Raw genomic sequence first — 26,219 nt, forward strand, 5'->3', positions numbered from 1 at the left:
CAGTAAGCTACACAGCATAGCATTTGAGCTAGAACCACCATAATTGGGAAGAAAAATGACAAGAAATAAGACCAAATTAAGAACTACTTCTCCCCAAGTTCAGAAAGCATCAAAACTACCATGTTTAAGGGCATAAAACAACCATTAACAAAAGGGATTAGGGAGAAGTTTCCTTTAGGAGAAGGTTATTCCCTAATTGCCAACTTTGAAGCTTCTTGCAGCTTCCTCTGAAGCATCTGGTACTGGCTGCTGTTGGAAACGGATTACTGGAATATATGGATTATTCAATATATCAGTTCCTATGTTCCTAAATAAATACCAGTAATGGAATGTGTTCTGTTTAAATGGAGATGTGCTTTATCAAAATGCATCACAAGGAAATAATATAGCCCAGTGATAGTGAATGGTAATGACTGGTGCTTTATCAGGACCGTAATCCAAGGAACTAACCAGGCAATAGATACATCAGAAATTCTGAAGTATTTTAATACAGATGTTCCCAGATAGAGATTTAAGGGAACAGGAATACTAAAGTTGAGCATTTTTTTTCCCACTCCTGTACTTCATTAAATGTTTAGGATTTTTTTTTTAAATGCAACAGGGAGTTAGTAAGGTAGATAGTGTTTACAGTCTGTTTTATACACATTCAGGAGATGTGGGGGGTATTTTCCCATCCTCTGCTACAGATTTCTTTGGTGACCTTGGGCAAGTTACAACCTCTTTGTACCTTCTCTCTCCCTTCTGTAAAATGCTAAACCTCACAGGTGAAATTCAGGCTTCATCCATGAATGTTTGAGTTACTGGTCTCAGACAATGGTGAAGAGTACCATAGAAGCATCTGTAAATGAATGCCCAATACCTAACAGAGTAATAGCCTTTATTTGTCTTTCAGTCAGGAAGATTATGTTTGTTATCTCATACTATGGCACAAGAAAATATTTAAAAAACAGTTTTCTTTGTTGTAAGCAAAGTTCTCACTACCAGTAATATATATTCATAGCTTACTAAAATCGTTTCCATGGAGTTGTTTTCTGAACACAACATTTCAGGCATGTATTTATGTTGGGATTTCCCAGCTCTCCTAAAGCATTCACTAAAATGAAATAGTAACAAGTGACTAACTCAGACTGCTGTCTACTCGAAGCAATTTACATCAAGTTACAATGCTCGTTCTCATAGAAAGTCTGAAGAGTCATTTGGATCTAAAATTATGAATACTGGCAAACGGTTCTCCCTATCAGATTTTAATGTGTAGGTAACAAGTTAAAGCAGGGACTGGGTCGCCATATATTTGTCTAGAGGTGGGTTGAATCTGAGGGAGAGCAGACTGCTCAGCCAATAACTACATAGTGCTTTAAACAGTAACCTGGAGAGAAAGGCTAAAAGATAGCTTTGCTTATTGCTTCAGCCTCAGTTACAGGATATTCTGCTGGTACCTTTTTTTATTATGCATCCTATTAAAATTCAATCCATTTTATTAGCAACATTTTTGTTGAAAAACTTTATTATAATACAGTATAAAGGACAAACAGTTTGGATTAGAATGTGAAAGTATGATGAAAAGAATATTACAAAACTTCATCCATCCCCATTATTCTGGTGTACGTACATTACTGTAAGAGATCAATTTCTCAAAAATAAACATAAAATATATACATACTAGGACTATTTATACATACAAAATACCTATCAAAATTCAAACTTCAACTCTTAAGAATTCACTTGAGAAATATGACCATCAATTTTCTGCCATTGTAATATTCACTGGCTGCCACTTTTAACTTATTTTATGTTTAACTAATAAATTTTTATTAAAGATATAGCCTTCCAATTTGTATCTAAAGGAGAAATTTCATCCCTGCCACAAACCTATTTAAGCCAATGGAATTACACCAGAGTTTAATTTGATCCATTTTATTTGAAGCTAATGCTCTAAGAATATTTAATATGGCAATGATTAATCTCTTGGGGAAGAATCATCACCGTTAATATTAATTCAGGACACAGGGCTACTTTTAAGTGTGCTGTTTAACATGTTACCATATCCATGAACAAAATATAGTCCTTGAAACTTAAAATTCCACTTGACCTGCAGGAACGCACTGGAACTCAATGTTACACAATGGAATTCATCCTGTGGGGCTGAAAATCTATTGCAAGAAAAGAGGAATTTTAAAGCTTCATGATCACATTAAAAAAAAAACAACAAGAAAAAAAAAAAAGGTCATTGGGCAATTAAGTGATGTGTTAAGCAATTACTCCAAGGGCAAACAAAAATGGGTAGCTCAATGGAGGTGATCTTCACATGAAGGTGAAGCAGCAATGCATTCCATCATTTTGTAGTTTGTTTTAGCAGTGTTTTGAGATAGGAGGTTACACAATAAGGAAGGAGGGAGTGGATTTCTTGTCAAGTTCTTACTGTTCCAGTCTATCAGGGTCTCAGAGATACCTGAAAAAAAATTAACTGAGGCAAGATGTCCTAGCTTGAGACAAATCTTGGAAAACATTTGAGTCCAAAGAGACTCATACCAATTACATTTATTGGGGAAAACAGTATTTATATGCTCTGATTATATAGCATTTGAAATCATTTACTTTACACCCAAATGTTTTCCAAGATTTGTCTCAAGCTAGGACATCTTGCCTCAGTTCATTTTTTCAGGCATCTCTCATTTTTCAGGAGATGAAAGGATTGTTTCAAGAAAAACAAGACAATGACCTTCCACATACAAACTGATTTCGTTTTTGAAACATCTCCTAGAATGTCCTTAAAAGATTTATTTAGTTTATAGAATCTAAAAATCTCATTAGGGGAAACTGGAATTCTTCCTGTGAGATCAGCCAGAGAGAAAACATTGAATCATTCATATATCTTTCAATTTTGTAACATTCATACTAACAAAAAATTCCAAATGCTTAGGGATCATTTAAATATGGGGCACCTAAAGGGTGCCCTCAATTTGTAATACCAATATATTTTGTCTGGTTATGATCATTGATCTCTTCCTTTCAGTTCTTTTGCTTTACGCTAAAAAAAATTCAGGATCTGCTCAGTACAACTAAAGTATAACTACATGAATTTCTATAGCCAATAATTCATAGAAAGGTTAAATCAAACTACCTTTGCTTTTAGAACAGGCCATTTCTGTATGTTTGAAGTAAATAAAGATTTTTTTACCTTGCCCATTAAGATGACAGCCCAAAGCTCTTTTAACCCTCCTTCCCCCAGCAAAATGACTCGAGTTCTTCCCTCATGCCTTGGGTTTGCCTTCCCTTGGCAAACAGTTCTGAATGAGACACTTTGAAGTTAAACCAAGATTTGCGTAAGTCACAGCAAGCTTTTAATATCCCTCAGTGGGAAGAAAGATTAGAAGCATTGGTTGATGAAACTTAAAAATAGGTAACGTTCATGGAAACAGAAAAGGAAGAAATTTTTCTGCTGCACATGTAAACACAGACGAAAGTCACTTCCCAGGAACCTGAAAGGTTTGCCCAGGTAAAAGACTGATCATGAGAAAGGTCCACATTAAAGTCCAAAGGACAACTCCACAGCAGAAAACTGTGTGGCTTAAAAGATGTTTGAGGGACCTCTGTCTTGCTTAGACTTCTTACCCAGGACATGGGTACTTTGAGGTAGTCTTCTTTCTGTAAAGGAAGAAAGAAAGGTGGAAGCTTAAGCCTCACTTTATCCAGGAAAAATTGAGCATGTATGATTCAAGAACAGGGAAGAAGAAAATAAGTATGTTTGCACATTAATATACATTCCCTGAGATATAGAATTGGAGGGAGAGAAAATAATGTACCTTTAGCCTCTGAAAATAAACTACCATTCTTAAAACAAAGATAATCTGTAATACTTCAAGAATAAAGCCACATTACTTTCTACTTTTGGAAATTAACAGTTTCTAGTGTCAGAGACTAAAAGCCGCCAAGCTGCATTTGTCCACATCTGAGAATCTTCAGCAATTTGTTAGTTAGTGTTCCAGATGAAGTTGCCTCTTTGAGTGGGATCCATAATTAGACACTAAGCCTACATTTTTCATTTGGGGTTTTATCCAAAACTTTATTGTATTGATTCTACTAGGTTTTCAGGAAGAAGGCACTCTTTTTAACCATTCTGTCCACAGAATAATACATTTTTCCAGGCAAAACAGAAGACGGGCTTGCAGGTCTTGCTTATCTGTGACAGTATAGCACAGCGCACGGTTACAATACGTTTTAGGACTTTCAGTTAGGAAAAATTGATAACTTCTCAGATCCCTAATGGTCCAAGGTTAACAAGTTTTAACATCTATTCTGAGAGCCCTGCAGCCCAGCATAAAGAAAGGAGACATGGTATTTTAGGAGCGAAGTCTCCAGTGCTGCAGCTGGAGTTGCTGAATGCTATCAAATGAGATACACTACTACTGGGCATTTACTGGATTGCTTTCATGTTCAGAACACTTTACAAAATATTATCTAATTAATCCTCCTACTCGCCTTGTGACATATATATATATACACACACTTATTTTACAGTTGTAGACACTGAGTTAGAAACTGACTACTTTGCCCATGGCTTCAGGAAAAGTCACTGTCTGAAAACCTGATTCCCAGTCTTGCTCAAATTTCTAGATATCATCTTTCTTCTCCTCATATATTAGCATTCCACAGGTTTGGGAAGGGAGATACCCTGAGGAATATAATATACTCTCCAGGCTTTGGTTATTCCTGGGAAAAACAGAGACTAGCACACAGGTAAGTGTTTTAATAACAGTGGAAGATTTACTCTGCTACTTCACTTGTTAGATCAATCAATTATTTAAAACTGAATTCCTCAAAAATAATTTTGGTTCTAATGTTGCTGACTGAATGAATTCCTTATAAAATTGTAATATAGTTTTTCTTTTGTGCTTTTTGGCTTTGAATCCTGTATTTTTAAAGGTTTCCTGACAGCAGACATTTCATCAGACTTGTAACTGTAGGGCTCTCCCTCCAGTTCCCCATTATTTATGTCATTGAGTTTAATTTTCCCAGGACTACAGGGAAATCTAGCAAGAACTAGAGGTCTATGTAGATAGATAGAACTAAAAGTGCTTTTTCTGGACTCTCTATATTATTTACCTGTACTGAAAGAGGGTGGGAATAAAAACAGGTACCATAGGAACTGAAAGGACCTATATAGGATACAGAAAGTATCCCTGCCCACTGTGTGTGAACCTTGTGAAGAAATTCAGAGTCATGCAATTCAAGGAGCTCTCAATAGAGTGACCTCTGCAGTTCCCAAATGTAACAAATGAAAACCTGAGTTTCAAGGAGGTTTGCTGTACAGGGAATTGCTACTACATTCTTCTGTCTCTGAAACATGTTGAACAATCAGAATATACTCTCTTTTTTGGCCTGTTTCCCCCTAGTTTAGTAAGACGAGATATAATGGTGCTGTCTGATAGAAGCTGTATGTACAAGCACCAAAATGTAGCCTTCCAAACTGAGAGAAGTTTTAATTTATTTATTCTCAGTGACATCTGACAAGTGCTATACCCTAAACAGTGATAGCAAAATAAGCCCCACACTGCCTGAATGCTCTATTCTATGTAGGTTCTTATCTCATGTTCATCACATTAGTATCTGAGCACCTTCCAGTGGTACATTAAGCAACAAGGCTAGCATGTCATGTTTTGTTCTCTCATCCTCTCCCAAGGGGGAGAACATTAGAATATTTAGTTGTGGTAGGATTTAGTTTCTAAATATAGCAACATAGATGTATTTGTTAGAGAAAGCAAGGTCAAAGAAATCCACCTGACCTTTGGAGCCGAAGGTGGTGAGGTTTGTGACCATCCTTAGCTCCTGAGGGAAGTCATTCCACAGTCTCAGGCTTGCCCCCACCAAAAAAAGCTGTCTCTGGCACAGATGAGATTTACCTTTGTTCTTTACCACCAGAGGAGTGATTTTGTTGACCAGTCTTCATCCCAGAGGGTTAGGCAATCTTTTGGCTATCTTAGGCCCAGGCCATTGAACACTTTGAAGAACTGAGAACTTGACTGTGACTCAATATTCTAAGGGAAGCCAGTGTAAAGAGTGGAGAACAGGAGTGGGCTCATGGTAACCCATGTTGCTGAGGAGACGAGTTGCAGAGTTGGAGTTTTCTAAGCACAAGACGCTTCATGCCGAGGCATATCACAATGCTATATTCCAGCTAAGTGGTAAGGCATGAATAACTGAGGTCACGTCATCATCTACCAAGATGGGACAAAGTCTTTTCAGCCATCTCTGATTGGCTTAAAGCATTACTTGCAGATGTTCCCATGTGATTCAGCTTAGCATCAGTGAGGAATCCAATAGCACTCCTAAACTTCTGACTAATTGTGAATGCATGCCTTCAACCAAAGGCAGAGCACTCAGTAGCTGCAAACTCTTCAAAACACTTTCCTCTGCTGACCAGCCTCACCTCTGTCTTGCCTGAGTTTAGAGTTAACCAGCTGTTCTTCACCCCATTTTTAGGATTTCTAACTGCTAAACAGATTTTATGGAAGAATAAGACTCTGCTTCCTGACACTAATGTATTCTTTTAGGTCAGGGAAAGATTTTTGGCACAGTTGTGGCATCTATAAAGAAACTCAGAAAGATGGAATCCCACAAAATGGGGGGAATGGGGGGTTAAATAAACTTTTCTATCTTTACAAGAAATCCCAAGGCCCTTAAGCCTGGTCTATACCTAAAACGTAGGTCATCCTAGCTACATTGAACATGGCTGTGAAAAATGTCACACCCTGTGTGACATAGTTAGGTTGACCTGATCCTTGATGTAGACACAACTAGGTCAACGGAAGAATTCTTCCATTCACCTAACTACCTACAGCAATGGAAAAACTCTTCTGTCATTGTACTAAGCATCTATACTACGGTACAACTGTGCTGCTGTAGCGCTTGTAGTGCAGACATACCCCTAATAGAGTGCAGTAGGAATGAAATGTCCTTTTAGGATTTTTCCTAACTCTGCTACAATCAAGAACCTCAAATGAGTTTGTTTTAAACCCCAGACACCTTAGACGAATCAGTTGTCTCCTCACCACTTTAAGCATCCTGGAGGCAACACACCAGCCAAGCATTATTACCTTCCACTGATATGGTACTTCTTTGCAAGATAGCACAAGGAATGTTTTTTGCAACGTCAGTGAACAGGAATGGTCACTGTTGCCAGCTTAGATGCTCTACTAGTGACCAAAGAGGAGGCTGCCACAATAGGGCTAGAAAAGCTTAAGTCTTCTAGCTTATGAAGCAACAATACCATGCTTACCTCTGCCAACACTTTGTAAATGTGTGGTAGTCCTGCCTCTTAATGGAGCAGATGGGTTGAGGATGAAGGACTTCTTAAAAGGTCAGTTGATGTGGCCTGTTGGTTTTCTTTCCTGCTTGATATGAGGTGACCATTTCAATCAGTGATTTACATAAGTCATCTCCCTTCTTTGCTTCTTTTATGTAAATTTGTCCTATGTAGGTAGGCATGTAGGTTGAGTTTTTAGGTTAGGGAAGTCCAGAAATTTTGGCTAAGCTTTTATCACAAGAACGTTAGAACATATCCACCCCGACTAAACCTCATCTGTCCAAGGACTGGAAATATAGCAGAGTTTGACCTGCCATGGACACTAACATTTTGGCACACTTGACAAAAGAGATGACCCTCCACAAGTTGGGCTACATACAAATAGTCTCTTTTGCCAGTCTTTGGTTCTATTTTAGGCAGCCCCCTTCTGAAGATGTTGGCCTACCTAAAATAAAACCAAAGACCGGCAAAAGAGACTTTGTCTGTAGCCCAGTTTGCAGAGGGTCCTTTGTAAGTATTAAGAATAATACAGGCATGTGTCTTGTATTGCTTTTAATATATGGTCTTACTATCCACAGATTAATTTATTTTCTGTTAGGAATGATTTTCCTAGCCATTAATGCCTGGAGCCTTCTTCTTCTAAACTGGGCATGTTGAGGCAGCCTACATGTGGGGAGCCCACAACCCCCCTTTAATTTCTCCTCCTGAAGCTCCAGCGTTGAGTTGCAGAAGAAATTGTTCAGGAGCTTGAAGGGCTGACTTTCCCTCACATTGGGTAACTGTCCAGAGTTTGTGACATTCAGACACCAGAGTCAAGGACTCTCTAGAAAGCTCAAGAGGATAAGCAATTTCTGGTCTTCAGGGATGCTGCTGAGACCATAGAACCCCAAAAGCTGCCATTGTCTTAGGCGCGTTATCAGCAGGCTCAGGCAGGACAGCCTTAGTCACTGAGGGACACTCCACCAGTCTGGTGGCCTGGAAAGGTCAGATGGGAAGGTACTTGGGGCATAACATGCTAGAAAATTCTTATGCATCAGGAGTAGGCATCAAGAAATATTTACAGTAATGTTATCTTCCCTTATAGGAGGGGTTTGGTACTCTCTCACACCCCTGAAGTGTGAGCCTGATATTATGAAAAAACCCATGTAGACAAAGGTTGGTGGAGCAGAATTGGTTCCCTGATTCCAATGTCTCTGCAAATTTGTCCATCACCAAACCTGAGGCTGAGTTGATGTATCTCTAACAACTCCAAGAAGAGGATGAGGTTGGAGGCAATATTAGAAGTGAAAATAGAGGCCTCCATATGTCTTGCATCATTGAGCATGAGGTGACTCAAAAAAAATGAGCCTTATTTAGGTCTCCATGGGGATCAAAAGCTTTTTGGTGTGAGGGTCTGAAAGAGCCTTACTTGCCATTTTAAAGGGAAAGGTAAATAATCAAAGGTAGAAGTTAGTTATATTATTCAATATACAGCTACATGCAAGGTAGGGCCTACCGGTTTTTTTAGGCTTTGTTTTTATACCAATGTGCATATTGAAAAGGATACTGTCAAGCTAATATAAATGAAAATACTTTCCATACAAGTTCTCTTATCTTACAATGAACAGCTTAAATTATTAAAATGAAAAGACCATTTAAGTGTATTTTATATTAAACTATTTACCTTGCTTACATTTTGCAATTCTAATCTGGGACAATACAAACAAACTAGAATTTAACTATAAACAAATGAAACCAACTAATCAATCTTACTTTTAGGTTCTCACTCTGTAGCACAATGTATAGGTTGAAAACATGCCAAAGGGATGGACATGGATAAATTAAATACCATTTCCCAATGGATTTTTCCCAGTAAGTCAATGGAATAATTTGTATTGGTCTTAACATTTAGTGAAACACTTATTTTTACAAAGAAAATGGCTAGGCAGAAATCATTAGAATCTTCAACAAAGTAAATGAAGTTACTCCTGTGGAAGACTGATACAGGCGAGAGAAGAATCAGGCACCTCACTTCTGGGCCAAATTTGGCTCTAGGCTGTCCTGTATACTAGGTGAGAGTAACAGCCAGACTCAGAGATCAGTTCAGGTTGTCCTGCCAGAGAAATGTGCTCAGAAGAATTTTCTTTTGGGGAAAAAACATTCTTTGAAGAGCATTTTATGGAACTTTTGTTAAAACATGAATATTTTTACCTTAGAATTTATTGGTACCTCAAATTAGGTGTATGCAATTGCTAAAACAGAAAACTTATTTTTTATGATTCAGGCTCAAAACCAATAGATTGCTTTTGTAAAGGTAATCATAGCTGTAACTGAATACAGAGGACTTAGTATAGATCACTATTTTAAAACATTTTTTAAATGGCAGTGGTGAACATATACTAGCTCCTTTCATTTCCACTCATCTTTCCAACAAGTGAGAAGGTCCACATTTAAATCAGCAGTTTAACAGTTTCTCTTTGGGGAGCTCTTATTGGTTTTCTTCTTCATTAAAAAAATAGTTTTAGAGATACAATTTGAAAAATATTGCATTCACTTGTTAATAATGACAATGAGTAATACATGTTGCAATAGACAGGAATGTACAGACTATGTAGAGCTGAGCAAAACTTGGAATTTCCATCCCACAGGAAATTCCAAGATTTTGAAATTTGTTTTTTGTTCTGAATTGGAACAAAAAAGTCACCGTTGTGTTTCTCATGAAATATTTTGGAATATTTCATTTGGGGGGCAATCACAATGAGCACATATGCCCTATGGGGCAAAGGGGCAGAGCCCCTATCCTGCACCCTCCCCACATCCACACTTCTTGCACTTCTTCATCTCCTGTCCACCGTGTGCACACGCTCCAACTCACTGCTCAAATCCCCCATACTTATTAGCTCTGCACCAAAAAAAAGTTACAAGAAACTGAAAATGTTATGAGCAGCTCATGGGGGGGGGGAGGTGGGGGAGGATAACTGTGCATCAGCACGCCCTTGACCAAATTACATTTAAACTTCCATATTATATTATAAAAAAATATAAAAGTTGAAATAAAAGTCATTTCAAAACAAGAAAGTCAAAACAAAATCAAGTCAAAATGAAATGTTTCAACATTATTGAAACAAAATGCTTTGAGATATTTTCAAAACAAAAATTCATCAAACTAGATACTTTCCTGCTGTATGTTTTGATTTTGTAGATTTGGCATTTTCTGCTTGAAAAAACAAAAAAAACCCAAAAACTCTTGTGTCAGAAAATTTTCAACCAACCCTAATGTAGAGTGAATTCATTCATTGTTTAGGAGACAAGCTCTTCAAACAGCATAAAAGGAAATGTCAGCAGCACAAAAATTATATTTTGAATCCTATTGGCATGGACCTAATTATATGATGCATTCCTAACTCTCCCTCAGCAGGGCAGCATTGCCATTCCTTCTACCTTCCTAAAATCTTCCTTGTGCTATACAATGGCAAGAGGGGAAAAGCCATGAGAGAGAAATCCGCAATCCCAAAAATTTTGGGTAACAAAACTCACTTTTCTCCAACCCCGCCCTGCCTCCCCTATTGAGAAGCGACTGTGCCCTCACTCAGTTGATCTGCTGCGTTGTTTTAAGCATTTGTCTGTCAAAAAAATGTCTTTTTTGAAAGTGAAAATTTTTCATTTTTTGTTTCCCACTCCTTTAAAAAAAAAAAAAAAAAGTGGGCAAAAGGGAAAAGGGGATGGAAGGGGGGGGGGGGGGGGAAGAAAAAGTGAATCCACTATTTGTACTCCAATTATCTCTATTAATTGGCAAGTAAATGGTGCTAGACAGGGGCGTCAGGTGTGTATAATTTTTGGTGGTGCCCAGAGCAGGTCCAAGTCCTGCTCCCTCCCCACACCTGCCTAAGGCTCTGGGAGGGAGTTTGGGTGCTGGGTGCAGACTCTGGGCTGGGGGTTGTGGTGCAGGAGGGGGTGAGGGCTCTGGGAGGGAGTTTGGGTGCAGGCTCTGGGCTGGGGCAGGGGGTTGGGGTGTGAGAGAGGGTGAGAGGGGTGGCGCTTACCTTGGGTGGCTCCCAAAAGCGACCCGCACACCCCTCTAGCAGCAGCTCTCAGGTGGGGGTCTTCATGCACCGCTGCCCACAGGCACCACCCCCACAGCTCCCATTGGCTGCAGTTCCCAGTGCAGAGTCGTTGCTCAGAGCGGGGGCAGCGCGTGGAGACATCACCCCTTCAGGGCTGCAGGGACATGCCGGCCACTTCCGGGAGTAGTGCAAACTGAGGGTGGGCAACAAGGAAGAGCTTTCAAGAGATTTAAAGTCTTTGGACTTTTTATTTTCAGGACTTAGTTTATTCTTAAACTTTGAGAAATGTTCCAATTCCCATTTAGGTCTTAGTCAGGTTACACACACTAGATGCTGGGTTGTTTTTTCCCCCCAAGGCTATAGTGCTAACCCAGGCACTATTGTCTGAATCAGATAAATATATATTTATTCGCATTGAGAAGTACCTTGAGAGTTCTGCTGGGAAACACCTGCAAATTCTCTGCACTCCCCATGATAAGATACATAATTGCCATCTAGTGGCTGAAAAGGGACACTTCAGGATGCTGTCCCCCTTATTTCTGACTTGTGTTTGTGTTACTTGTTTTTATTTTTAATTTAAGGCCCCTTAAAAATCCTGGCATTAGCAGAAATTAATAGATCAATTGCAAAATTCAGGTATTGACAACATGGGAGAAGAAGTAATCTCTCATCTACTGCTGTTTCCCAATCCCTCTCTCCCCATGTAAATTTTCTTGGGGAATTAGCTTGTGGAAGTAAAAGATTCTAAAGGGGCATCTTTAACTTATTCTTCTCTTAAAAATATAAAAGACAAGCTTGATCCATTTGCCTTATAGACTTGCAAAACATGAAATATTTGCAAGGATTTCTCAAGAAACTTTATAAACTATACAGAAAATGAGACTAAAACCTGAAGAGTGGACGCTAGTGCTAATTAAGGAAAATATATAGTTACTTCTGAAATTGGAAATTACTGTGAAAATAAGAGCAAGAGTTTTGCAGAGTATCTAAAAATAAAGACCCAATTAGATATGTTCTATAACATCCTGAGATTATACTTTAGGAAAGTTAGATGCATCTTTACAGACAGATCTTCAGTGATGGACATAAACTGAACATCCAGCCAGAGCACCTTAAGGCCCTCACTAGATATTAATTCAGGTAGTTGCCATCTGCAAGGAGGCTACCTGCCTTGCTATGAAGCTGCTGCTGTTGTCAGGCTAAGTGAGGCCTTTGGATTTCAATCATTCCTGTGAATCTTTCAGTAGCGGCTGTTGTTGGGTCTGTGTAATCCACTGAGTCACATTGAGCGCTTCTTTCCTTTCTGTCCATTTTTGACTAAGCAGGGGGGTTGTTATTAAATCTAAAAAGAAAGCTGTATACCTGGGTATAAATACTCATGCTCCCTCAGCCCCAGGGTTGAGTAGGCCAACTTTGACAATGTATTTGAGCTAAAGTTAGAGTGTAAACATCTGTATTTTTTCCAGCAAAACTTGGCTTTATTCAGTTAAAGAGGAAGACAAAAAGGTTTATAATAGTTAAAAAAAAAACAAAAACTAAAGTTACATACTCTCACTCAGCACAGTAAGGAGCAATTGGAGGTTATCATTTCCAGGTTGGGATCGATGTACATTGGCATGGTGCTGTGGAGAAGCTTGAATTGCTATTGGGCTGCCTGGGCACAGCTGTAGAGCTGCTGTTTTAGTTTCCAGGGTTCTTTAATTCATACATAAACATGATAAGCATGGGAAGTAGGGGTGTGGAGGGGGTGCTGCAGCACCCCCAGGTTTTGTGCCCAGCATCCCAGCTGCCAGCCCCATGCCTGTGGCTCTGCACCCGCCCCTAGCTATGACCCCAGCCTCCGCTGCCTTATCCCTGTCCATGTCCCCACTCCCGGAGCCATGGTCCTGTGCCCGGCCCCAGCTCTAGGGAGCGGTGCAGGGCACAGACAGGGCTAAGAGGGTTGCAGCTCAGCATCCCCACTCCAAAAACTGTTCCAGCGCCACTGATAAACACTATTTTGGGAAAAGTAAAATCCTTTCAATCTTCGAATGCCAAATCTAGTTCCATTTGTTGAGGACACAGAAGAGGTACTTGCTCTGAAAGACCTCATCTGTAAGGCTGTTACAACTGTTAGATCAGCAATGGAATATTTTCTTTCCAAAACAGACAGCCTGTCTCACTCCATCCTTAGTCCAGTACCAGAAGATTAAATCTAGGTGACCACTCTGAGCATAGCTTTTATACCTTGCTTCCAAGTGAATATTCTGCAATCTACACAGTAGTAGCCATGCTTTCTGAGGGGACAAACTGTCCCAATAGCTATGCTGGTGGTTTCTACACACTTCCCTCCCCACTTACCAGAGGGATCCATGCAAGGAGTGAAAAGAGCAGGAACCTCTTGGTGCCTCCTGGTTGAGCAGCTGAATGAGGAACATGATTAGAAGCCAAGCAAGCGGCCTAAAAAGAGCCACTAGTTACACATTGCTTTCCCACTTCAGCCTCCCTGATTGGTAGAGTTTCTGCAGAGAGCACAAGAGTCTGGTAAACCCTTCTACACATGCACGCACGTATGCACGCACACACCTCTCCTCCAGTCTCTGCTGGACTCTCCAGCTGCTAACCCACTCACCGACAGCACATCACCTGTCTCATGAGGGACAATCATGCAGGGGCAGCTCTGGGAGCATCCGTTGGGTTTATTTTCCTCACCATCTTTGTTTCTGGTCACATGCAGCTGGAACGGTTTCCCGCCCCAGAGAGATCTTCCATCAGCCTCAGGGGCTGATCCCACAGGTGGGGAACCACTACTCAGCAGAGATAACCCATCCTCAAACAAGCTGTTCGATCCAAGGACCACCCTTCCCTGAATTTCAAGGGACTGTTTTGGCCAGACTAAAGCATATGTTTCTTGTCACAAAGCTATTTGGGTATGAACTTATAGAAGTGCTAAAGGAAACCCTTGCCATTTACAATGACTGTTTTGTGGATCACGTCTTCAAACACAGTGATGACATCTCTAAGGTGCCACAAGTACTCCTGTTCTTTTTGCGGATACAGACTAAACTCTGAAACCAGTGATGACATGCTAACCTTTCAAGATGTCAGAAGTTTTTTTTTTTTTTTTAAGTCTCAAGATCTGAAGCTTCTGTTTGCCACAATGCTACAACTCCTAACTTTTTTTTTCTAAGTAGCTTGTTGCTACCAAAGTTTTGTGCAAAGTATTACAAACAGGACTCCGCATCTGAGCCAGGAAGACTGTGCATCATCAGTGCACTATATTGTTGGGAGATGCTCCATGAATCAGATTTATAATCTTTTAAAGTAGAAAAAGTTTACTGCATGGGGCAAAATGCATCAGATAATGTGAGATCATCATAGCTATATTTTTATTAATATTGCTGGAAAATGCATCAATAGATCATGAAATACAAATCTGTCTTCAATATTTGAGAACTGCCAAAATTATTTTATAGTTTAGCTAATAGTACTTGGGAAAGTACACTATGTCCCAAAAAGACCTATAATTTTGGTTGAGGGATTATTTGTTAGTTGGGATAGAGATGAACCAAATGAGTCAATAACAGAGTCAGAAATTCTAGGGCACAGGAAATTCAAAAGTTCCCAATGACCACGTATTTACTTGTGAAGGCAGTTTAATACTTAATGCAAAGTCATCCCACCTCCTGAAATAGGATTACTTAGGATAAATCATCTTCAGCAAAATGATTAATTCCATTTGGGTGGTCACCTTTAAATAAAATGCCCTGCACCATAATATTACATTTATGTAATATTCTAGATAAGCACTCAACTTGTGTCTAATGGAGAATTAACTCTCTACTTTCTAAATATTTTGATAAATTATCATTTTTTTAGACTATAAAGACCTGAAATGGGGGTGGGGAGGGTAGGGGAGTTAAGTATCAAATATCTACTGTCTTTAAGGTATGGGTTGACCCATTGTAGAGCAAAAACCAGGTTTATATGTAATAGTGTTGCAATTATAAGACATCTTCCTTTCTGCTACAACTCTCTTGTTCTTGGCCACAGCACAAGACTTTGGAAACATTAACTGAGGTCGTGGGGCAGGGTATTTATAGGGGTAAGAGTCAGTGGCAGAATAGTTTGGAAAAATGTGAGTGGTCTATACTTTTCTACCGAAATGAAAATCACATGACATCTGCCTGTTCGCCCATCCCCCATCAATTCTGCCCTGTGATTTGCTCCCTCCAGCCCCCCAATCAATTCTGTCCCCCATCTGTTCTCTTGACCCAAGCCTCATTCTTCTCCTTCTACAGCTCCTGGGGCTCTTCCCCACCCCCAAGCCCCAGAGGAGTGGGGAGCTGCAATGCAGTTCCCTCTCTCCAATCCCATGCCAGAGGTTGCAAAGGGGAGGCAGAGATCCCACTGTTCACAGGAGGGGAGCAAGCAGAGCAACTATGAGCTGCTACATTCTTTTTGCTCCATCTCCCTGGCTCCCCTAAGAATGGTGTCTGCTCCTGGGGGGAGGAAATAAAGAGCTCTGCCTCTTTCCCACAGCAGCTCCACTTGGCTGCTCTAGCCCAGGAGGCGGGGAAATGGCGAGAGCAGTTCAATCAGAAGTTTCTCCCAGGCAAAACTGAAATACATGCTTGTCTGCAACCTAGCTCAAGTTGTAGAAATGTTCTTTGCCAAGTCTGTGACCCCTTTTGACAGATACACATCATGCACTGGGAGCAGTGCCACTGAGAGGAAAGAAGTGGCCAGAGGGGAAGAAGTGTGGTGCCTGGACAGAAGTTATTTTGCCATCTCTGGATTTAGCCCTGGGGTTGGAGTTCCTGAAGTAGAATGCTCTGGAACTCTCCTCTTCCCTCATTAATATAAAACCTCCTAGTGGCAAAGTGTGGTGGAAAAATTGGGTAGAGATTATAGTATAAAAATTGCTCTCTTTGTCCAGACTGGGGAGAGGTTGTAGACAGATCTTCATGGAAACTGAAAATCCACTAGAGCAGGTTTCTTTTATTGGTACTGTATTTGTTATCTTCACTATATAAATACCTTTACCATTTTTGAGAGAGAGATCACTTTAGATAGGTGAACGCCAGTCTTAAGAGAACTTTTAAAGCTGAAAAGTTAGAAAATATAGTGTAGGGACTAAACCTTGAACAGGCAGGGAAGTGGACCAAATGACCTAAAAAGGCTTTTCCATATCTACCTTTCACAAATCCTTCACATGTTTCCTAAATGGTTTTAGTTGAGGAGCATCCTGCTTCATTTAAAGATCTTAGTCATCTACTAGCCATTATGTGTTATTTTAAATTGCTAGTATTATGCCGCAATTATACCAGTTAGTTTATGTGCTCATATCAGACATAGCTGATTATGCTCTAGGATATCTAAGTACTGCTTTTGCCAGAAAAATAGTCTATAAGAAGTCTTAGTTTCACACTGTTAACAAATAAAGAAGCCTTGATGTGAAATTGACAAGTCAGAGGGGGAAAGAAAAATCTACTACTTAGCTGACTTTAGGCTGGGGACATAACCAGTACAAGAAAAAGAGGGGTCAGATCCCAGATGGGAACACTCTTCATTGTATCGCGATATAAGTTCCTTAGAATGAAATATGCCTTTATATGAAGGGTGGGATCCCTTCTAGAAGGATTTATCTGGATACAAGGGTGATCAGGGGGAAAAAAAGAGGGGTTCCCATTTTCCTCCTTCCTTGATAGTAAACAAAAGGAAAATACTATTAAAGTATGTTTCACTGTTTAGAATAGTTAGTGACTTCACAGAAAGTTTGGAAACTTTGCTGACAAATTTGGGAAAGTAAAATGAAAGCTAATATTTGACCTATACACACATACTCTACTCCAACTTTCAAAATAAGCCACAATGGAGAACAGAAGAGCTTGATGGAATCTATAAGAACTTACTTTTCACACAAGCATCTGGATGACCCTACCCAGTCAAGTCTTTATCTATGCTACTTCCAGAAGAGGAAGCTACTCTGTGACAGAGAGTCGTAGAAGATGGGAGAAGTCACCATTACTGTCAGCAGAAGTTACTGCTGACTGATGGAGACCAAGAGCTCCAAAAAAACTTACTAAATCAAATTTAATAAAAAATATGTTTGAATAACAAAAGGATCCTGGATTGAGATTTTCAAAGCCAGCTAGTGGATTTCATCACATAACTCATTAAATTTCAAAGGGAGTTGTGTGGCTAAATGCTGTAGTCAGTTTTGAAAGTCTCAGACCCAGTAAACATTACATTAAAGGCCTGATCACATGGCCCTTTTGCAATCAATGAGAATTTAGATAGTGAGGGAACATGGGATCAAGCCACAGTCCAAAAAGATACAGAAGGTAAAACCTTAATTACCACACTAGCTAAAATTAAACTAAAATTATTAAATATAATAATGAGCAGAGACAATATAAGGAAATGTGACATAAGGGAGACATTTCATTATTCAGATACATACATGTTTCCATGTAAAACTCAAGTCTTGAAATGTTGGGAATACGGGAGTAGGGTAAATCAGAAAGAAAGAATGACCAAATTGGACCTGAATTTTCAGTTATATGACATGTTTTAAAGAATATAAAAATGTACTACTCCACACTGAAAGAAATCCATTTTTATACTTCAGTTGAACACTCATTCTAAGACCTCAAATTTATTAGGCTCTATTATCCAGTCTTCAATTTTAGGAAGGGTGGGGTTGTTCTATTCATACTACAGCAGTTTTCTGACCATCAGTACTTAATTAGCCAGTTTCTTTTATATTTATTTCTGAACAGAAGAGTAAGGGAGATGTTTGAAGTCACATTCCAAAAGCTACAGAATACCACATTTTCCACAGTAAATGGAACAATCCACCATGATTTTTTATTGTTTTCAACAATTCCTAATGGTCTAATTGTAGTTAACTGGTTCTTTACTTTTCTATTAGTTACAAAACACAAGCACATCTCCATTAAACCTGAATTCTTTGGTATAGTAATAAGTTCCTTAGTGCTTTTTGTTGTGCTTCATTTTAATGACAAGTGTATCAAGTACTAGGATAACTAAAATAAGGGATGAGTAAATTTTCCAACAGAGAGCCAGGTTTTGGACTTTTTGTGGGGAAGAGGGGGGTTAAATGTTTATTGAAAAACAGATTCAGCTGTAGGTACAACTCAAATACAGTCTATAATTGGAATAATTTTCTAATGATTTATTGGGATTGTGAACAATAATTGCCTTTCAGAAGATGTGGGGAAAATAATCTATTAAAATGTGCGTGACTTGAAGAAAGAATAAAGGTTACCTGAGACTAAGATGCTTTACCACCATTCTACCCTGTAGTTGCATTACAACTCATGGCTTCTATAATTCAAATCTTAATTATGGAAAGTGAACAACATTTAAATTGATACATTCTAGTGTTTCATCATTTAGTTGTTTCTTCAGGTATACCAATATTCTTCATAAATATCCTTCCTTATCAAAATATACAGATTCATTTTTAGCAGAGATGGTTGAACCAAATAATTAAAAAAAAAAAAACTTTGCCCATTTCCTGTTCCAAATCAGTTTTCTTCCTCACCAATCCTCCAAAAGATTCATGCTCTTTTCTTCATGACTCGCCAAATAGTGTAATTTAGTCACTCATTATTTGGACAGGTCTGCAACCTTTGATCTTGGAGTTTTCACTCAAATGGGTTGGCATCTTTGGGAAGTCAGTATTTAATATTCCTCATTTTCACCCTGTCACAGGGCGACTGGTCCCTATAAGAGGAGTAAGGTCCTGTGCACCTGTCACTGATTACCTGCTCCCCAACTGGGCTTAAGGGAAAGCAACTGGGCCTTATAAATGGAGAGACAACCCAGGAATGACACTCAACTCAGGGAGGAAACGAAAGAGAGGAGAGCTGCTGTTGTTGAAAAAAGCTCAAGAAGGAAGTAGCTGGAGGAGTAGTCTAAGATTTCCTGCAGTATTCTGACCAAACCTTAATGAATTAAGTTTAAGTATCTTAGGAGTGTTTTGTATTAAAAATGCAAATGTTTATGTATTATTTTGGGACTGTATGTAACATCTCCAGTGGGCAGACATGACCAGTGTAATCCCTCGGAAGTGTTATGGGCTTCAAAGGATTACTTAAAGCAATGTGCCACCCAAGAATGGACTTTTGGAATAAAAGTTAAGTGGATTTCCCAGGCAAAGTATTCAGCCTTTTGAAGCTTTGCCCTGAGGGGTCCTTTGTCTGCTGATAACTTGTTACGTGAGGACAAGATCAGAGGCCCAAACTGTATAAAGGAGTGACTCTCAGATTCATGGGTGTGCTTGTTCTGAGCCAAGGCAGTTATGAATGTGCAACCACAGAAAAATTCCTTGATGGTGTTTGAAGGACTGTTCACCTGCCAGAGCCCTTGAAATTAGGGGTGGTCTCTGGTAAGCTTATTAGCATGCACGTAGGTTGTTTTAATAGGTTTTCTCTAATGTTTTCACCTTAAGAATAAATATGTTTGCATAGAACAGGGAGTGTGGTAACTTAACTGTGGGAAATTATGCTGATAATAGCTTCTGAAGATAAAGTAAAGCAGGCCTGCTTAAGCAGTCTGACTTGCCGGGGAACTCACAGTGTTGGCAGGGAGTTATAAAGCCTGGAAAAATCCAGGTCAGAAGGGAGAGAGATGTGTCTCTCTGTTCAAGAGGTGACAACTGAGGAGCCAGGAGCCTAGATGGGTGCCCTTGCTGGACCACAGGTGCAGCTGTCCAGAACTGTGACAGAGTGACCTGAGAAGCCAACAAACACAGGTCCAAGAAAGGGGCTTGCACAACCCCCTGATCTCAAGGGGAGAGACTGAATTTGCGCCTAGCAACAAGGCTTGGAGCCATACAGATCTCAGGAAGGAGGAGCTGTTTAGGAAGAGACTATTTTGATAAGCTTGGGAGACTAGGATGGAGGAGACTGTACTTTGGGTTTATTTTATGTTAATAAAGCAGTTCCCAAGAAGAGGAGTTATTGACATAAACCTCTATGAATTATTCATGGGAACTTGTGAAAGGAAAATTGAGACAGGGCACCATAGAGCCACACACAACCCAGGAGCTGCTGCAGGGCAAGCCCACCCTTTTACACGCCCCAAGTTAGCTCACTTCATATCCTCACTATAATTTATTACAGAATGCATCACCAATGATGAATCATTAAATGAAGGTTCCAGGTGAAGATGGTTGGGGCTCAGCGGGGGTGGGGGGAGGGGGGTTGGATGGGAGCAGGGGGGTCTGAGTGTGGGGGACTCAGGTTGGTCCAGATTCTGGACGCATAGGGCTCGGGGCGGGAGGATGTGGGTGCAGGTGGCTTGTCAGAGTGATCCAGGTGCAGGGGGAGTGGGGCTCATTGGAGAGGTTCTGAGTGTGGGGGGTGAGGATCAGTGGGAGGGTCTGGGTATGAGGGGTTCTGGATGCACCGGGCTTGGGTGAATAGGGGAGCAGCTCCCTGTACAGAGATCCCTCACCCTGCAGCTGAGGAATGATGGGTGCAGGAAGCGGGGGTGGGGCAGGGAGTTTGCAGAGCTTCCTGCAGCTCTGGGCGAAATATGGGGGTGGGTCTGACCCAGCCCCGGATACCGTGCAGGGGAGGAGGAAGTCCTGATCTCCCAAGTCCAGCCAGGACTAGCAGCTGAACCCGGTGCAGGATATGGAGCTGGGTCTTCCCCTGTCCTGCCCCCCTGCACCACAGTAACTTATCTCTTTGCCAGCTGTCCTGGACCCCAAAAACATACTGCTGGGGAGGGTTGCATGACCGCTCTTGTAGCTTCCCCTTGCTTCCCCCTCAGAAAGTCATTTTTCTGCAGGGAAGCAAAGAAATCTGAGGGGGGACATAAATTCTGTGCATGTGCAGTGGTGCAGAATTCCTCCAGGAGTAATTGAGCCTTGGTGGATTGAAAGTTTAACCAAAACTTCTACTGCTGCCCTAACATGCTAAACTAGAGGTCTCTTTAACATGTCTAAAGTTGAGCATCCAAAATTGCTAGTCACTATTATAAATTTAGCCTATGAGCTACTATGCTGTGAAGATGGCCTTTGTCAATGTTAACCGTGAGGGACAATTTATATCTTCAGGTTCATTCACCCAGACATAAAGCCAACATATGTATTTGACCTCTATTCTGAAGGTTTCCATCAAAAAACACCGTTGAATTTCTCCATTATGGTCATAAACTGCCACTTAATGGATTTTGTTTTAAACTAACACTCTAAAGGGGCAAAGCCAGAGCTTCAAAAAATAATGACATGATGATGAACCATTCACACTGCAGAGTTTTGCACATGCCATCTGACAACAATATGAATTCAGGAGAGTCACTGACCGAAAAGCCTGGAAGGAAGCAGCATTTGCTAAATGGTCATTGTGCACTGGGTACTGTTCATCTGAGGAAAAGTCACACATTGCAGATTCATCAATTCTAAGGCCAGCAAGAACCATTGTGATCATCTAGTCTGACCTCCTGCATATCACAGGCCAGTAACACAGGTCCATAGAAACTACCTTTCAAAGGGATCATTTGCAGTCAGGTCGGTAGCCAAGAGTCTCTTCATGTAAATATACAATATGGACTATGTATGAATATTTTGAAAGAAGTTTTGAAAGAAAAAAAATACATTTCTGAAGATTTGCACCACCTATTCAGTCTACAGAAACATGAGAATTACTTCCAAAGGGGCTAACACATTGGCTTCCAAATCATATTACAAAATAAGTGTAACACATACTTGTTACACCACTGGCCAAGGTCTTACCTGTACCCGCTGAACATCCTCTATGTATTGTTTCTGTGTTTCCAAGATAGCTGCTTCAAACTCTGGATTGAAAAGGAAATACAGATTCAGAACATTTTCAAGAGAAGTTTCATTCAACATGACATAATGTAAGAACGGCCATACTGGGTCAGACCAAAAGCCCATCTAGCCCATCTTCTGATAGTGGCCAATGCCAGGTGCCCCAGAGGGAATGAACAGAAGAACAGGTAATCAAGTGATCCATCCCCTTTTGCCCATTCCCAGCTTCTGGCAAACAGAGGCTAGGAATACCATCCCTGCCCATCCTAGCTAATAGCCACTGATGGACATATTCTCCATGAACTTAGCTAGTTCTTTTTTGAACCCTGTTATAGTCTTGGCCTTCACAACATCCTCTGGCAAGGAGTTCCACAGGTTGATTGTGTGTTGTGTGAAGAACTACTTCCTTTTGTTTGTTTTAAATCTGCTGCCTATTAATTTCATTTGGTGACCCCTAGTTCATGTGTTATGAGGAGTAAATAACACTTCCATATTTAGTTTCTCCACACCAGTTATGAGTTTATAGACCTCTATCGTATCCGCCCCCCAGTCGTCTCTTTTCCAAGTCGAAAAGTCCCAGACTTATTAATTTCTCCTCAGATGGAAGCTGTTCCATACCCCTAATAATTTGCGATTACCTTCTCCAATTCCAATATATCTTTTTTGAGATGGGGCAACAACATTTGCACACAGTATTCAAGATGTGGGCATACCATGGATTCATATAGAGGCAACATGATATTTTCAGTCTTATTATCTATCCCTTTCTTAATGATTCCCAACATTGTTAACTTTTTTGACTGCCACTGCACTTTGAGTGCAGATGGTGCTTAATCTTTCAGAATACAAGTTAAAGGGACCTTAGCAGGGGGGGAATTTTTCAAAAAATAAGAATTGTTTTCCTTTTAAAATGAATTGAATAATTTTTATACATAACCACAGCCTTCCTCTTTTCAGACTGTATAGCATTCACTAAGACCCACCATTAGTTAAAGGGTATCATCTTAAATGTTTTATGAATAAACTTCACTGTCACCATCAACAATTTATTTTTCCCTTTGTCAGAAATATTTACCGAGAGCATAGACAATCCTCCCATGGAATACCCCAGGAAGTTTAGGATGAATAAAACTCCCTGGAAAGTCCCCACACTTGGTTTTTCCCATATTGTCCCATTAAGAGGTTGGCATAGCCACTTGTGGAAGAGCCAGCAGCTCTCCTCAAAATCAGTAGATCCTAGATGATCACAGAAGACCAGGGAAATCACACACACACACAGATAACTTGCATGGTGTCAAGTATCAGAGGGGTAGCCGTGTTTGTTGCTTTTTACAGATCCAGACTAAGAGTCCTGTGGCACCTTAAAGACTAACAGATGTATTGGAGCATAAGCTTTCGTGGGTGAATGCCCACTTCGTCAGACGCATTCACCCACGAAAGCTTATGCTCCAATACATCTGTTAGTCTTTAAGGTGCCACAGGACTCTTTGTTGATTTTTTCAGATAACTTGTGTTTTTTGGTGACCTCTGCTCCATGCCTCCCAATACCCCACCCCAAAACTCTTCCCACACACACACACTCACTCTCTTACTTTCAGGCTTCCTTCATACAATATCATCTTGGAACCCCCCTTTTAAAAGGTGGGTCCTAAGTATTGGGGCAGCATGGGAAAGTTAAAGGTTAATGCAGCCTGATACTACATTAAATTTTTACCACGGGGCTTGTGACAGTGGAGAGAAATATAATGGAACCCTCATTCCATCCCTGTCCCCAGCTTTCCCCATCCCTAGTGGCTCTGCTGAGTCTTGTACAGGGGAGAGAACAGTACTGTGAAAGTGGTTGACCTGAGCTGCACAGAACCAGGGGGATATCCACACCCAGGATTCTCCCCATAATGTGCACTGGGTACTGTTCATCTGAGGAAAAGTCACACAGGTGCAGATTCATCAATTCTAAGGCCAGCAAGAAACATTGTGATCATCATTGTGGATTGGATTGAGTTCCCTCTGGACAAAGAATCTGTCCTCCCATCCCAGAATTAATTTACCATCCAACATCACTGTAGGGAATTCGAAGAAAAGAAAAAAAAAAGTTTCAGAAGTATAATGCCATGTGCTGCTTGCTAAACTGAAAAGTTAAAGCAGTAATCCGTTTTCACATCTAGAAGTAGTCACTGTCGTGGTTTCTGCACTAAGAATCAGGAGAAAACCCAATGGGAACAATTACGAGCTCTGCTTTGCTAATCTGTGCCTTTAAAGCAAAGAGTCATTTTGTTTCAATGTAATATGGACATTAAAATATTATGCTAGCAAGAACTAGATTCTTTTTCTTATTTTAAAGACAGGGTAATCATTGCTCTACCATCATTAGCTATTCAAAAGCTGCCTTTTAATAAAAACATTTAAGTCAAAGTTAAAATAGTGACTGTTGGTCAAGTCAAAAACGTTAAATGGAAACCTTGATTCTGGTAATATTTGTTTCAGTCAAACACATACTGTACATTCCAGCTTTGTTTATACAGCGCAGTATTTGATTGCATGCTGGATAAAAGAAATTACAGATTGTGCTGGCAAGGATGGATACATGCAACAACCAGTGCACATACTGTACTTGAAAGCAATTTGCTGAATCTTTAGAGAGAATAATGAAGATTTTCTATTTTTATTTAACTGTTGATGAGAGATGGTTTTGTGGTTAAAGTACAGGATTGTGAGTCAAAAGCTCTGCCTTGCATTCTCCACTTCCCAGACTTCATGTTTGACCTTAAGCAACCTCCCTATACAACCACCTCAGTTTCCCATCATGATATATCATCTGCCTACTTGGCAGGGGTGTGGTCAGGGTTCGTCCATTTATATCTGTAAAATATTGTGACATGGTGCTATGGATAGTCAAAGTATACTAAACAATTTAGTCAGGCAGGTTCCACCTTGCTCCCAGCGAGGCGACCGAACTATTTCTTTGATCTGTGCAGAGAGAATGGAGGAAACAAATAATTTTGACATCTCTCAGGAGCAGTATTGTACAGTGAGCCCACCTGTGGGCTATGACTATCAGTATGCTAGCTCCTAGACCTTCTCTCCCCAAACACCATCATGACAATTCACAAGCTACAGTACCAGTGGTGGTCATGTTTCAAGGCTACCAGGTGAGTACTTAAAATCTGAAGCTTCTTTCCCTTCAACAGCCATGGCGTTCTTCTCCACAATAGCATCTTAATTCTAATGGAACTGCTCTGGTGCAAAATGGGGTTAATCTAAGCTACTGTGAAATGTCTCTCACTTGGACAATTTGAGTGTGTATAACATCACTCCAATTAGTGACTGTGTTCACCATATAAATCAGTACATGTCTGGGACTGGAGGAAACAAATGCCATATTATGCCAAATTGACTTTTAGCCAGCTCCACTCATTGAAGGAGCACTGGAGGGACTTTAGGACGCTAACTGTGACTTGAACACATGTCTATAATGACTAGGGGGAAAAAAACCAAGCAGAAAAGCATTGCCTCTTTTTGGTAGAAATTGTTAATGCCAGAGGGCAGAGTGTCAGTATCTGTAGAACAAGCAGCTGTCAGGCCTTTGCTCAAAAAGCTCTCTTGACAATCTCTTTATATAATATAGTCCTCCCTATTCGTTTTTTGTTTGGTTGGTTTTGGTTTTGTGTTTTTGTTTTGTTTTTTGTGAAAGCTCATTTAGGTGGTGATGGCAAAGGAACTCCAGGAAAACCTGGAATTTTCAGACTTCCTTGAGGCCTTTGAATCTACTTTCAGATTTTAATATCGTACAGGCTAAAATAATCAGTATGGAATCTGACCTTTGCCCACAAGGGGTTATGTTGTTGGCTAATTTCCTTCTAGTGATGGACAAAATAAGCATGGCCACCTGTAATTTTTTAGAGCTATCTACAGCCTTTGATAACAAGGACCATGGGGTTTTGTTGACGCAACTACAGACCCTGGCAGAGCAGGTTCTACTCTTTGATCTTAAAAGAGATCCCAGAAGGTGGTATTTGGTAACTATTCATCCACCCCAAGGGCTCTCTCTTGCATTCTCATGATGTTTCATAACATTTTCTTC

At 40.2% G+C, this 26,219-nt stretch overlaps 1 protein-coding gene across 1 annotated transcript in view; it reads right to left on the reverse strand.

Annotated features, from left to right (window-relative positions):
• Positions 1-26,219, reverse strand: part of FMN2 (formin 2) — a 219,322-nt gene that overhangs the window by 144,055 nt on the left and 49,048 nt on the right. Inside the window, exon 5 of the mRNA XM_026649606.1 lies at positions 22,100-22,161. Within this exon, the coding sequence (XP_026505391.1) occupies positions 22,100-22,161 (62 nt within the window). The remainder of the gene's footprint in view (positions 1-22,099; positions 22,162-26,219) is intronic.

Source organism: Terrapene carolina, unplaced genomic scaffold, assembly GCF_002925995.2.
Source record: "Terrapene carolina triunguis isolate 2854851 unplaced genomic scaffold, T_m_triunguis-2.0 Scaffold85, whole genome shotgun sequence".
NCBI classification, from domain to species: domain Eukaryota; kingdom Metazoa; phylum Chordata; order Testudines; family Emydidae; genus Terrapene; species Terrapene triunguis.